The 13,635-nt window shown below is 35.3% G+C and overlaps 1 protein-coding gene across 1 annotated transcript in view; it reads right to left on the minus strand.

The window, feature by feature from the left end:
• The window catches only part of LOC311093558 (immunoglobulin lambda-1 light chain-like), a 66,039-nt gene extending 53,143 nt beyond the window's left edge, over window positions 1-12,896 (minus strand). The window contains exons 1-4 of the mRNA XM_084131055.1: window positions 12,781-12,896; window positions 12,380-12,698; window positions 8,706-8,785; window positions 8,297-8,623 (exon numbers count right to left, since the gene is read on the minus strand). Coding sequence (XP_083987181.1) covers window positions 8,297-8,623; window positions 8,706-8,785; window positions 12,380-12,698; window positions 12,781-12,820 — 766 coding nt within the window. The 5' untranslated portion in view covers window positions 12,821-12,896. The remainder of the gene's footprint in view (window positions 1-8,296; window positions 8,624-8,705; window positions 8,786-12,379; window positions 12,699-12,780) is intronic.
• Between the last annotated feature and the right edge of the window lie 739 nt (window positions 12,897-13,635).

Here is a 13,635-nt window from a genome sequence, read left to right on the forward strand (position 1 = left end):
GTAAACTGTTGCTTTTCTCCACTTTTAAAAATAGGTATTACTTTGCCAGTTTTCATTTTACTCGGAAAGATACCCATTAAAAAAGACTGATTACATATATACATGAAAGGAGTAACAATACAATCAATGATATCTTTCACGAGGACCATATCAATATCAAATCCATCTGTTGTTCTCTTAGTCTTGAAGGAATGTACAATTTCCATGATTTCTCTCTCACTAACACTTTCAATGAAAAGTGAGTTTAGATTATTTTTAATATTAATTACTTCAAATTCTTTTGCATTGTTTGATTGCACTATTCCATTGGCTAACTTAGGCCCAACACTGACAAAAAAAGCTATTAAATGCATTAGCAATTTCCTTTTTTTCACTGATGATTGAATTATTCACTGTGAAATAATTTGGATATTCTTCCTTTTTTCTCCCATTCCTGATAATGCCATTCAAAACCCTCCAAGTACCTTGGATATCATTCTTGTTCTGCTCCAGCAAATTGTAATAGTACGCTTTTTTATTAAATCTTATTATTTGAATTAACTTATTTTTATACGTTTTATACCTTTCTTCATTTTGTTTAGTCCTTTACTTTAAATAAACTCTATAGAGTTGTTTTTTTCTTTTACAGGCCTTAGCTATGCCCTTAGTAAGCCATGGCTTATCCTGGCTATTTTTGTTTTTAATGTAATATTTCTTACGTGGACAATGCTGGTCATACAATTGGATTAGAATAAGTAGGAAAGCATTGTATGCCCTATCAGGGTCAGGAGTTGTATACACTTCTTCCCAAGTTTGGGCACATAAATCACCCCTGAGAGCAGCAATAGCTTCAGGAGTTCTATGTCTTACAACTTTGAAATCATTTGTTTTGGTTGTTTTGTTTCGTAATTGTTTGAAAATACTAAAAATAGGAAAATGGTCAGTGATGTCATTGATAAGTACTCCAGCGGTAATTTGACTTGCTAATTGATTAGTAAAAATATTATCTATTAATTTTTTTCATTTTTTCATTTACTTTATTTATAAAGCACAATTAAAACAACGTGATGTTGACCAATGTGCTGTACAGTCACACAATAAAATTTCATAATAAAATGTTTCTTTTTCAGACAGAACAATGACTAACAAACATCTGAAAAGAGCCTCTTACTAGTTAACCTAATGAACCAAACGCTAATTCTAGCAAATGCAGTTTCAGATTTCGTTTAAAATAACCTAAGGAAGGAGCCAGTCTGAGATGTAGAGGCAGGTTATTCCAGCGCTTTGGAGCTGCCACAGAAAATGCCCGATCACCACTCAATTTTAATCTCGTCCTTGGAATGTCTAGGATCATCTGATTTGCTGATCTGAGAGACCTAAGAGGTTTATGTATATGAAGAAGATGCGCAAGGTATGATGGAGCCAAATTATGCAAGGCTTTGTACACAAATATCAGTAATTTATAATCAATTCTGAACTCCACCGGCAACCATTTAAGTGAGGCTAAAATCGGTGTTACATGCTGCTTTTTACGAGTCCCTGTTAAAAGTCTAGCAGACGCATTTATAACCAATTGAAGACGATTCAGAAGTGCTTGGCTGACACCAACATATAGCGAGTTACAATAATCTAGTCTTACAGAAATAAAAGCATGAATAATCCTTTCAAAATCACTGGAGGACAAAAACGGTTTAACCTTTGCTATTGATCTTAAATGGAAAAAACAAGATTTCACCACAGAATTAATCTGTTTGTCAAACTTCAAAGAGCTATCAAATTGGACTCCAAGGTTTTTCACTACAGATTTACAAAAAGGAGCTAACTCACCCAGATCAAAATAATTTTTAGTGTCAGGGGCCCCGAACCAGATTATTTCAGTTTTACTATCATTCAGATGCAGAAAATTTTCAGACATCCAAGACTTAACTTCTTGTAAACATCTCAATAGTGACTCAAAATAATTTTTGTCCTGTTTCCGCAACGGTAGATACACCTGAGTGTCATCTGCGTAACAATGAAAGGATACTCCATGCTTGTGAAAAATAGAACCTAGAGGCAACATATATAATGAAAACAAAACTGGACCAAGAATGGATCCTTGTGGAACCCCACTAGATAATGGGGCCACTTTTGAATGTTGTTGACCAAAATTAACTGAAAACGACCTATTAGAAAGGAATGATTTGAACCAATCGAGTGCCGTACCCCGAATTCCCACTGTCTTTTCTAGGCGGGAGACTAGAACATTGTGATCAATGGTATCAAACGCTGCACTAATATCTAGCAAAACTAAAACCACTGAGCTACCAGAATCAATCGCAAGCAAGATATCATTTAAAACTTTCAACAAAGCCGTTTCTGTACTATGGTTTGATCTAAATCCCGACTGAAAATTTTCAAAAATCTCGTTTTGTACCAGAAAAGTCTGTAGTTGGTTTAATGCAACTTTTTCAAGAAGTTTAGATAAAAATGGCAATTTTGAGATAGGCCTGTAATTAGATAAAACATTTGGATCCAAATTCATTTTTTTCAAAAGAGGCTGTACTAAAGCATGCTTAAATTCCATTGGAACTACTGCTGTTTCAAAGCTTCTATTAATTAAAGTCAATATACTAGGACCAATAATATCAAAAGTCTGCTTAACTAATCTAGATGGAATAACATCACGGCTACAATTTGTAAGTTTTAACTGCCCGACCACCTCAACTAAAGATTGAAAAGAAATAGGTGAAAATCTATCAAACACAGCAGAAGTGAGACAAGTAACCGTGGGATCATATGGACCAGGTACAACTTGTGTCCTAATATCATCAATTTTCTGCACAAAAAAATTCAGCAGATCCTCACATGTGATGGTGGACAAAACAGGACATGTAGTAGAGGGATTTAACACTGAATTGATAGTATTAAATAAAATATTCGGAGTACTTTGGTACCTTAAGATTAGATCAGAAAAATATTTTCTCTTAGATGACTTAACTGCATTCTGATAAGCAGTTAAAGACTCACGTAGTATATCATAGGACACTTGTAATTTATCCTTCTTCCACAAATGCTCTGCCTTTCTACAAGCACGCCTCAAGCCCCGAGTAACCTCATTTAGCCATGGTTCTGGTTTGGCCTTAACCCTCTTAACCCTCAAAGGAGCAACTGAATCCAGAATAGAAGAACATACATGATTAAAATGATCAAGTGACCCATTCACATCTGAATACAAAGGGCTCTCCAAATTAATATCAGATTCAATGTATGCAATTTTAAACCGCTCAATAGTGGCTGCATTTAAGTTCCGAACCTGGTGAATTGGTAATGAAGTATTACGAATGACACAAGGCAGAGTTACAGTACAAGTAACAGGCATATGGTCAGAGAGGGCTAAATTATGAATTATAACATTCCCAACAGAGAGACCATAAGTTAATATTAAGTCCAAGGTATGTCCATGAACATGGGTGGATCCAGAAACATGTTGTGTGAGGTTAAAAGAGTCAATCATATCCAAAAAATCTTTTGCTAGCGCATTGGAAGGACAGCAAACATGCACATTGAAATCTCCCACAATTAAAAAAGAATCATATTTTAAACAAATCTCACCTACAAAGTCTGAAAACTCCTGTATAAAATCCTTGTTATATTTGGGGGGCCGATATATAATTGCACAAACAATTGGTTCTGTAGTGTTTAGTTGAAACAATTGCAGTTCAAAACTGGTAAACGCTCTGGTGTGAAGAAAACGACAATTAAAAGATTTCTTAAAAATAGATGCCACACCACCTCCACGACCAGAGGCCCGAGGGGAATTCAGAAAACCACAATTTGGAGGGAGTAATTCTGAAAACGGGGTTAAGTCACCAGTATTTAGCCAAGTCTCTGTCAGACATAAAATATCCAGGCTCTGAGTGTTAAAAAAGTCGCTTAAAATAAATGTTTTGTTTGCTAGAGATCGCACATTTATTAGAGCAAACCTTAGTTCAGTAGAGGCCTCCGTTACATCCAATTCGCGACGCAGTGATCGTAGATTTTGCGAAGTCACTCTCCGTCTACGAAGCACAGGGGGCCGACGCAGCGGGGGCTGATCAACGAAGTCTGAGACAGGTGTAATCCACTGGAACGGCGTCTCCATAGAACGGACGGCGATAAAATATTCGTTCTTCTTAATTAGATCACATAAGGGTGAATATGGTAAAACCATCTGGGTGGATAGGCTTGCCTTCAGTTTTACCAAAAGGCCGCCTCGATTTCCGCGTCTTCTACGACGCTTTCTCCGGCAAGGTAAGCAGTACAGTCGACAAAGATACTTCGAGAACGGACAGCGGGTAGGAAGGTGATGAGTGTCGCATCCTGGTATGATGGTATGCGATCCTTCCATCGAAGATTTAATGTCGAATAGAGTTTGACGATCATAGGTTAACACAGCTTGTAGACTCATAACAGTAGGACATACATCAGCAAACAAAACGGAGACAAATACGCCAAGCAACAGACGGCAAGCCACATACACCGGCGCCATCTTGGTCTCTTCAAGAAAAATGTGAAAACAATTTTTTAATGTTGATGTGTCCGTAGTAATTCTGGTTGGCTTAACAATAAGAGGAAATAGAGTGTTGCTATACATAGTATTAATGAAGTCTGTTGTTTTCACATTTTTCTGAGGGTTCAGAAGATCAATATTAAAGTCACCACACACAATATGGACCTTGTTTAAATTACTAAAAAGACTGTCCATTTTTTTATTGAAGATGTCTAGACATGATCCAGGTGTTCTGTACACACAACTAACAACAATATTTTTAGATTTTTCTACAATAATTTCACATGTTATACACTCCAAAACATCATCAATGGTGGTTGACTCTCCATTAATCCTCTTAAACCTCAGATCTGTATTTATGTATAGTGCAACGCCCCCACCTCTTTTATTTATCCGATCGGTAGTGAACAATTCATATCCATCTAATTCTACTTCACAGCACCTATCTGCATCCAACCAAGTCTCAGAAACAGCAATGACACTGAATTTATTAAACTGACTAAGATATTGTTTAATGTTGTTATAATTTTTGTTCAAACTCCTACTATTAAAGTGTATAATACTAAAGGCACCATTCATATTAATGCATTTAAATTGCTCGTCAGTGTAGTAATCACAATAATTAATTATATTATTAAACAAATGCTCATCCGGATCTATGTCACAGCCAAACTCATTTGCTCTATAATTTATATCATCGTACAGAATTATGTCTTCACTACCATTTATAAATTCTACATCACTGTTGTCAATATCCGCATCACTCAATTCATCCTCACTGTCATACATTTGTTTTTAGTTTTGTCATACCTACACCTTCCCACCAAAAGTACATAACGTTGGACATCCCAACCCCAGGACCCTTCATGCTCATGGAGCACACGTTTATGCACACATACACAGGACACGCACACAGACAGCGTACAGATCCAGATTTATGCCCGGGCAACACACTAATAATCACACACACGCGCGCACACAGCACACAATCAGACGCACACATAAAACTACAGTCCATTTGGAGATGTCCCTTACAGTTCCCAGTCCTCCCAAATCCAAAGCCCAAAGTCCGAGTGTTCGAAATATTGATATCCACTTGTCGACTCCACTGAATACCATTGGAACAACCACTAATAGGAAAGAGACTCACTGTCATTATATCCCTTGAGAAAAATGTCCCAAAACTTAAGTCCTCCATCCAACGCAAGACGAACACACTCTGTCCATTTGCAGCGTTACAGTATATCCTCAGTCCAACAAAAAAAAAAAAATCCATTGTTCCATTGTCTACTTCGTGTTAAATTATTCATCCAGGAAACATAACACTAGGGCTTGTCTTCTCTCGAGTTGTATCAAAAATAATACTCAGTGGAATTATCAACATTATTTAAACTGGTCAAGGTCTTTCATTTCTCTTACCAATATGACTTTAGCTTGTTCCGGAGTGAGCCCATTTAGCTGGATAAATATCTTACAGTTCCTCGTCCATGTCGCTTTGATCTTCCCATTTTTTTTCCGGATACGCGCTTCTCTGGCAATACCAGCCGCTTTCTTTCTGAGATGATCATTCAGATACACTGATGTTCCCTTTAACTTCTTCCCTTGACGCATAGATTCTGTCTTATGTTTGCGATATGCAAAACGCAAGATGATAGCTGGATTAGCCTTGTCCTTCCGCGGCAAAGTATGGCATGCCGAGATGGCGTTCGGATCCAGGTAAACATCCTTCTCTGCCAGAAAGTTCACAACTTGCTCTTCCAGCGTTTGTAAATCCTCGACATGTGCATCCTCACTTATATTTCTGCCTTCCATTGCTGCTCTAGCGTAAGAGCGCGGCTTGATGGTAAGACCTGTAATTATTACATCTTCCATTCTGGTGTACTGCTCTAGGTTGTCGATTCTTTTCTCAAGCTCCTCGATGGTTTTGTCTCTTTCTCTTACAATATTTTTAAGTTGTTTCACTTCTTCAAAAAGCTCCGCTAGCTTCATCAGCTGTTGCGTCACTTTCGTTAGCTCCCCAGACATATAATTTAGGGACTCGCGGATTTCCTCCAAATCATTCTCCATCTTTGCCTCCGCTGCTGATTTCTTCGGGCCCATCGTAGACTTTTCCTGTGCTACTTTTTTGTTTTTTGTTTTTTTTCGTTTCTGCTCACACTTTAGGCAAGAAAAAAAATGTATATTTGATGCTTAAGCCTGCAGCACTTCACAGAGCGCAGCCATCTTGGTTAGGTCACATGATCATCCTTCAGTTTGAATGTTGCTGAAGAGTACAAGAGTCAGAAGGACGTAGAGAACGAGTTGGAATGTTACGAAGATATGCCGGAGCTGACCCATGAACAGCTTTATATGTTAAAATCTAGGTTTTAAAATCAATATGTGCCTGTACTGGAAGCAGGGCCGGTCCTGACCAATTTGCTGCCCTAGGCAAGATTTTACGGGGTGCCCCATGCATCACAGCCCATTTCACCCCTTCATTGTGTTCATTATTATTTAGCCTATATATACAGTATATATAGGCCTACACATTACAGCCTAAACACAAATAGCAAGAGCATTACATCTAGCATTCAAGTCAAGTCACCTTTATTTATATAGTGCTTTTTATAATACAGATTATTTCAAGGCAGCTTTACAGTGATAACAAATAATGCAAAAAAGTTTGCTTCTCCTGTACAGCAGATCTAGAAGAAAATAGTGTCATAGTCCAGCTTAAGTAAGTTCAAGTTCAGTGATGGTTTATTTGTGTTGTAAATAAGTTATTAATATAGGCCTATAGCCACTCTGGATAAAACAGTGATGTCATCGTCCAAATGTCATTCATGCACAAACTATTCATGGAGCACAAGCAAAAGTGTTTGTTTTTCAGTTGATGGTAGCAATCTTCCACTAAACTATGGCACGTTTCATGTTTTCACCATGAATGAAACTGAGAAATGTCTTCTTAAATGTAAATTTTACATTAAACATTGCTATTTTAATAAACCTGTATATAAATATCATTACTAATTTTGGCAACAAAAAAAAAAAAAAAAAAAGAGAAGAAAAAAATGCCATATATCCTCCGGGGGACTTTTTTGTGGAGTTTATTTTTATTTTATTTATTTTTTTGCTTTATTTGGTAGAATTTCGAATTAATGGTTTTAAAATAGTATTAGTAAAAAAAAAAAATAAAAAAAAAATGAGTTCACTCATTTTGGCGCCCCTATGGATGAGTGTCGCCCCTAGCATTTGCCTATTCCGCCTATGCCGCGGGCCGGCCCTGACTGGAAGCCAATGCAGTCTATAGAGAACCGGATAAATATGACGAGCAGTTGTGTAAGACAGTATGTGTGCGGCTGAATTTTGAATATATTGAAGTTTCTCAATAGACTCATCAGGAAGACCAGAATAAAGGGAATTGCAGTAATCAAGCCTCGGCGTAATAAAGGCATGGATAAGCCTTTCTGCATCAGGCAGTGATAGAGAGGGTCAAAGTCTGGCAAGATTTCTGAGGTGGAAAAACGCAGCTTTCAAGACCATTTTAATATGGGCATCAAATGTCAGCTGTGAATCAAAAATAACACCAAGATTAAACACTAGAGATGATGGAGACACTAAATCAGAGTTAGTAAATAGATTGAGATTATTACAGTCAATAAAGGAGAAATTGCAGAATAATCTCAACATTTGTTTGTAATTCATCATGAATCTGAGAAGTGAAGTAGTGCTCTTATCATCTGATGTCTAAAAGCAGAAGTGAATGTGAGCAGTGAGGAGGTTTTTGTCATGGTGTGTATCACGGTGATACCTCCTCTTTAGCAGAGCTGTCCCATGTGTGACAGTAATACACTGAAGAATCACCAACATCCACATTATTGATGATCAGACTATAATCTGATTTAGATGAATGTGTTGATGTGAATTTAGGAGCAGAGAAACCAGATCCATATGTAACTGAGCTCCAGCTATCATAAAACACTAACACAAACTGAGGAACTCCTCCTGGAGTCTGTTTGTACCATTTAGCAGCAGAATCAGTTACTGTCCCCAGATTACAGTCCAGTTTAGCTGTTTCTCCTTTATTGACTGTGATTAATGGACTCTGAGTCACTACAGTCACTCCACTGACACCTGCAGAATAAACACATCCTTTATATGAGATTGTGTGTCAAAACACTTAAAAAATCTGACATAAGACATTTTGAAAACTTACAGGTCAGAAGAGTAAAGAAAGCACAGATTATTGTGATCATCTTGTGATTTGGTCCGTGTGACGTGTAAAGATGAGCAGTGCTGTAGAATAATGCTGAGATGATCAGAGAGAGAAACTTCATTCAAGAGCTCTGAGAGGGAGGAGCCACTGAAAGACCCGCCCACCTCATACAATAGACACGCCCACATCGTACAATAGACATGCCCACATCTGACAAACTACACATGAGCTTTTCACTTCTTCCCTAAGGGAAATGTGTTCAAGTTTTTCTCAGTTGATTTGACACAAACTCAGATCACTGCTCTGAACAATTAACACAGTGATCTGAACACTTTACTATTGTCCTAAACAGATTGTAAGTTTTCCTTTATTTCATACAAATTACAAATCATATGCATTTTTTTTCTCTCTCAAAACATTCAGTACAAGCTTTTCAAATGTTGACAGTTTACATATCCAACCCAACATTTTAAAATTATCAGGAAAAAACATTTGCAACTCTTTTTATTGAATTTACAAAAATAATAATAATAAAAAAATAAAATAAAATGTATGTGCCATTTTTCAAAACACAGCAAACAAAACTCTGTAATTTGTCATATTCTAAATCGCACATGGAAGGATTTCATTTGGCCCCAAACTGTTATCTTCTGGTTATTAACCCTTGTGTTATGTTGCGGGTCAATTTGACCCAACAATTTATAGTTGCTGGAAATACTGGTTAACCTATGTTTTTTTTCTTGATATTTTGTGACTTTTTCTCATTTATCAACATGAACATGCATGCAAAGTTTCAACATGCTGGTGTTTTTTGACATATACAAACAAAATTACTGTTACTTTCGTGATGTTCGCGGGTCAATTTGACACGCATATTTTAACGCTCTAAGGCAACTGTACGGACCCAAAATAATAACATTTCTTGGTTATACTTTTTTATTTTATTTTTTTACTACCTTATGAGGCTAAAAAATTAGGGTTTCCACACTTATTTCAATACAGAAAAATATTTTGTCAGCCACAGATGGTAAAAATTACCTATAATTTATTTTTTCAAGCTACCTGAAATAATATTAAATCTTTTTTTGTATTTTTTTATTTTTATATATTTTTTGACTTTTTCACATTTATCATCATGAACATGCATGCAAAGTTTCAACATGCTGGTGTTTTTTTTTTTTTTTTTTTTTTTTTTTGACATATACAAACACAATTACTATTAGGCTATGTTTGTGATGTTCGCAGGTCAATTTGACCATCATAGGCAGCTATACAAAAGCAACTGTACAGACACAAAATAAAAACATTTATTTTATGTATTTCAGGGCATCAACTCCAGTTCTAAAGTGTAAGTATATCTAAAAGTGCTCTAACCCAAACCAAACACACTTGAAAAAGCTAAATCATGGTGTTCAGAATTAATTGCAAATTACAAATTAAAATCTTTGACAGACACAGATAGTACCATAAGCGGTAACACTTTATAATAACTGCACACTATTAATCATTAGTTAAGCATTAGTAAACAGTTCATTCATCATTTATAAAGCATTAATAGACATTAATAAGCAGTTTATAAATACGGCTATAAATGCTTTAATCTTGATTTATAAGCATATCTATAATGTGTTTAATAATTGTATTTTCATGATTTATTAATGATCACTTTATCATTTTTAAATTAAGTATTGCATTATTTACAAACCAGTTATTTAGGTGTTGTCATTGATTCATAAGATCACTTAGAAAGTGTAAGTAAATGTAGTAAATTCAGTTAGTTATAAAGCATTTATTAGTGGTCAGTTAACTATTTTTGTGAGCTCATCTAAAGTGAGGACTAGTTATGCTTTGTAAAGCATTTACAAAGGAGATTTAAAGGCTCACTGATCTTCTAAACAGAAAAAGGAAAGAAACACAACAGAGTGATACAGAACATAAAAATATTTAACAGCCTTTGAATCTCCTTTGTAAATGCTTTACAAATCATAAATAGTCCTCACTTTAGATGAGCTCACAAAAATAGTTAACTGACCACTAATAAATGCTTTATAACTAACTTAATTAACCCTGAATTACAGTAGAAATACATGTTAATAAAGCATTTATTAACACACTAAGTAACTATTACTATATGTCTGAATAATAAGATGTATGAATGTACATTTAAATAGTTTATTAATCATTTACTTACACTTTCTAAGTGATCTTATGAACCACTGACAACTCCTAAATAACTGGTTTGTAAATAATGCAATACTTCATTTAGAAATGATAAATTGATCATTAATAAAGTATGAAAATGCAATTATTAAACACATTATATATATGCTTTTAAATCAAGAATATAGCATTTATAATTGTATTTATAAACTGCTTATTAATGTCTATTAATGCTTTATAAATGATGAATTAACTGTTTACTAAAGCTTAACTAATGATTAATAGTGTGCAGTTATTATAAAGTGTTACCATATAAGCTCTCATTTATTCAAGATATCTGAAATATCTTGAGACTTCGACATAGACAGCAGGAAAAAATTAGCTCAGATTAATTGATTAATTGTTCAGTTATGATGTTCTAAGCAAAAAAAAAAGAAGAAGTATATATATATTTAAATATAAATATAATGTATATTCAAATTTTGTCAAAACAAAACAGTTTTAAAAAATGGTTAAAATACATTTTCATTAAATCATATCTTCAAATATATATATTTTGGAATATTTGACAAATGTTGATATTAAAAGTTTACAGTTTGTACCTGAATCTTTGTTGTTTTTCATAATGTGATTTTTGAGGAATTGTATTGAATCCAATTAGGGTCAATTTGACCCGAACCATAAGGGGAGTGCACAGAATTCCAACATAACACAAGGGTTAATACACACATCACTGGAAATGCAATTTTTGTAATTGTTTACACAGCTATCACAATTGCCATAACTATAAAAACTATTTTCAGAAGTAACAAACATTGTTATGCAAATAAAAAAAAGAAGAAACATGAGGAAGGAGGAAAGAAAGAGGTGTAAGAGTGGAAGAGAGTTGAGTAATGGGAGAGGAAGAGTGAAACATGTAGAAAGAGATGAAGAGGAGAGGAGGAGAGAGTCTAAGAAAAGGAGAGGGAGAAGAGATGGGTGAAGTGGAGGACATTGGTGAAGTGGAAAGAATAAGAGGAGAAATTGTACAAAGAAAAAAGGAAGGGATGAAAGATGAGTGAAGAGACGTAGAAGGTACAGACTTTCAAATGTAATGGAAAATCATCCTAAATGACCATGTAATCAATTATAGATTATTCTTGAGAGAAGCTGAAACAGATTCAAAGTGTTACTAAGACATTCCACGTCTATATTTATTGTACTATAGTACAGATAGTGTACATTAGTTTTAGGAGAGGAGAATCCAGATCCATATTCAGGAGAGCTTCAGCCATGGTAAGACTCCAGCTCCAAACAGGACAAAAAACAGCATAAAAGCAACATAAGAGACGAGTTAACTTAACAGACACAATAGTTAAGAAATTGGAGAATATTCTCAGCATCTGTGATTAGTTTGTAATTCATTGTGAATCTGAGGTGTGAAGTAGTGCTCTTATCATCTGTTGTCTAAAAGCAGAAGTGAATGTGAGCAGTGAGGAGGTTTTTGTCATGGTGTGAATCACTGTGATATGTTCTCACTAGCAGAGCTGTCCCATGTCTTACAGTAATACACTGCAGAATCACCAACATCCACATTATTGATTGACAGATGACAATCGGACTCGGTAGGATAAGAGACTGTAAATTTAGGAGAGGAGAATCCAGATCCATATTTAGGAGAACTCCAGCTATGGTACGAGTTTAACACAAACTGAGGCGTTCCTCCTGCGACCTGTTTATACCAGCGTCCACCATCAGTCGAGCTGCCTGTGTTACACACCAATGACACAGTCTGTCCTTTATTGACTGAGATTAATGGAGGATTCTGCGTCACTACAGTCACTCCACTGACACCTGAGAATAAACACACCATTACTGAGACTCAATATCACATATTCATGATCATATTAGATCTTAAACTGCAGTGATGTCTTACATGACAGAGTGATGAAGAGGATGATGAAGACTGTCAGCATGTTGTGAGTGTGTGATGTGAGATTGAACAGAGAAGAGCGATCAGAGACGAGCTATAAGAGACTGAAGAGGGAGGAGCCTCTCAGTGACATCATCATTCATCATCATACACATCATCACGAAACATACAATATATTTACCTAAACTTATGTATTAACATACTAGGTTGAAATACTTTTTTTAAATTGCAAGTCTTCAAACATACTGGATTGTACAGAAACGTTTCTAATTCATTAAAATAACGCAAGTAACAAATGCAAAAGTTTGATGTATCAGAAAAAAGTCTCTGATGTTCTGAAATATTTAAAACCTGTCATAAATCATAAATACATAATTATAAATCAGTGTTAGAAACAGTGAGAGACAAAAACAAAGTCACAAATTGCACTATTATATAACTAACTAACTATTATTTATTTTTAAGTTAATTTTGTTTTTCTTCTTGCCAGTATTTTTCATTCATTTTATTGCTCCCTCATTATTGTTCATGTACAGATGAAGATCCCCTGATCATTTGCTGTTAATGCTCTTGTCTGGTTGAATGAACAGATAAAAAGAGACAGAGAAACTGCTGATTTGCATAGAGCTGATTATAACAGCAGGTGTTTCCTGTGTGTCAGAATCAACTTCCTGTCCTGAAGAAAATCTCCACAGCTCACTGCATCTGCTAGAAGACACACTTCAGCATGAACTTTACAATCCAGATTCACATGATGTCGTATCACACGAATGTCAGGCCATCAGGAGCATTTTGTTTCTCATAGTTTAGATCGTAACTTTATGTATCAAATAATAGTCATTTTTCATTTGTCATTGA

This window comes from Abramis brama (genome assembly GCF_963993115.1).
Source record: "Abramis brama genome assembly, chromosome: 1".
Classification (NCBI taxonomy): Eukaryota; Metazoa; Chordata; class Actinopteri; order Cypriniformes; family Leuciscidae; genus Abramis; species Abramis brama.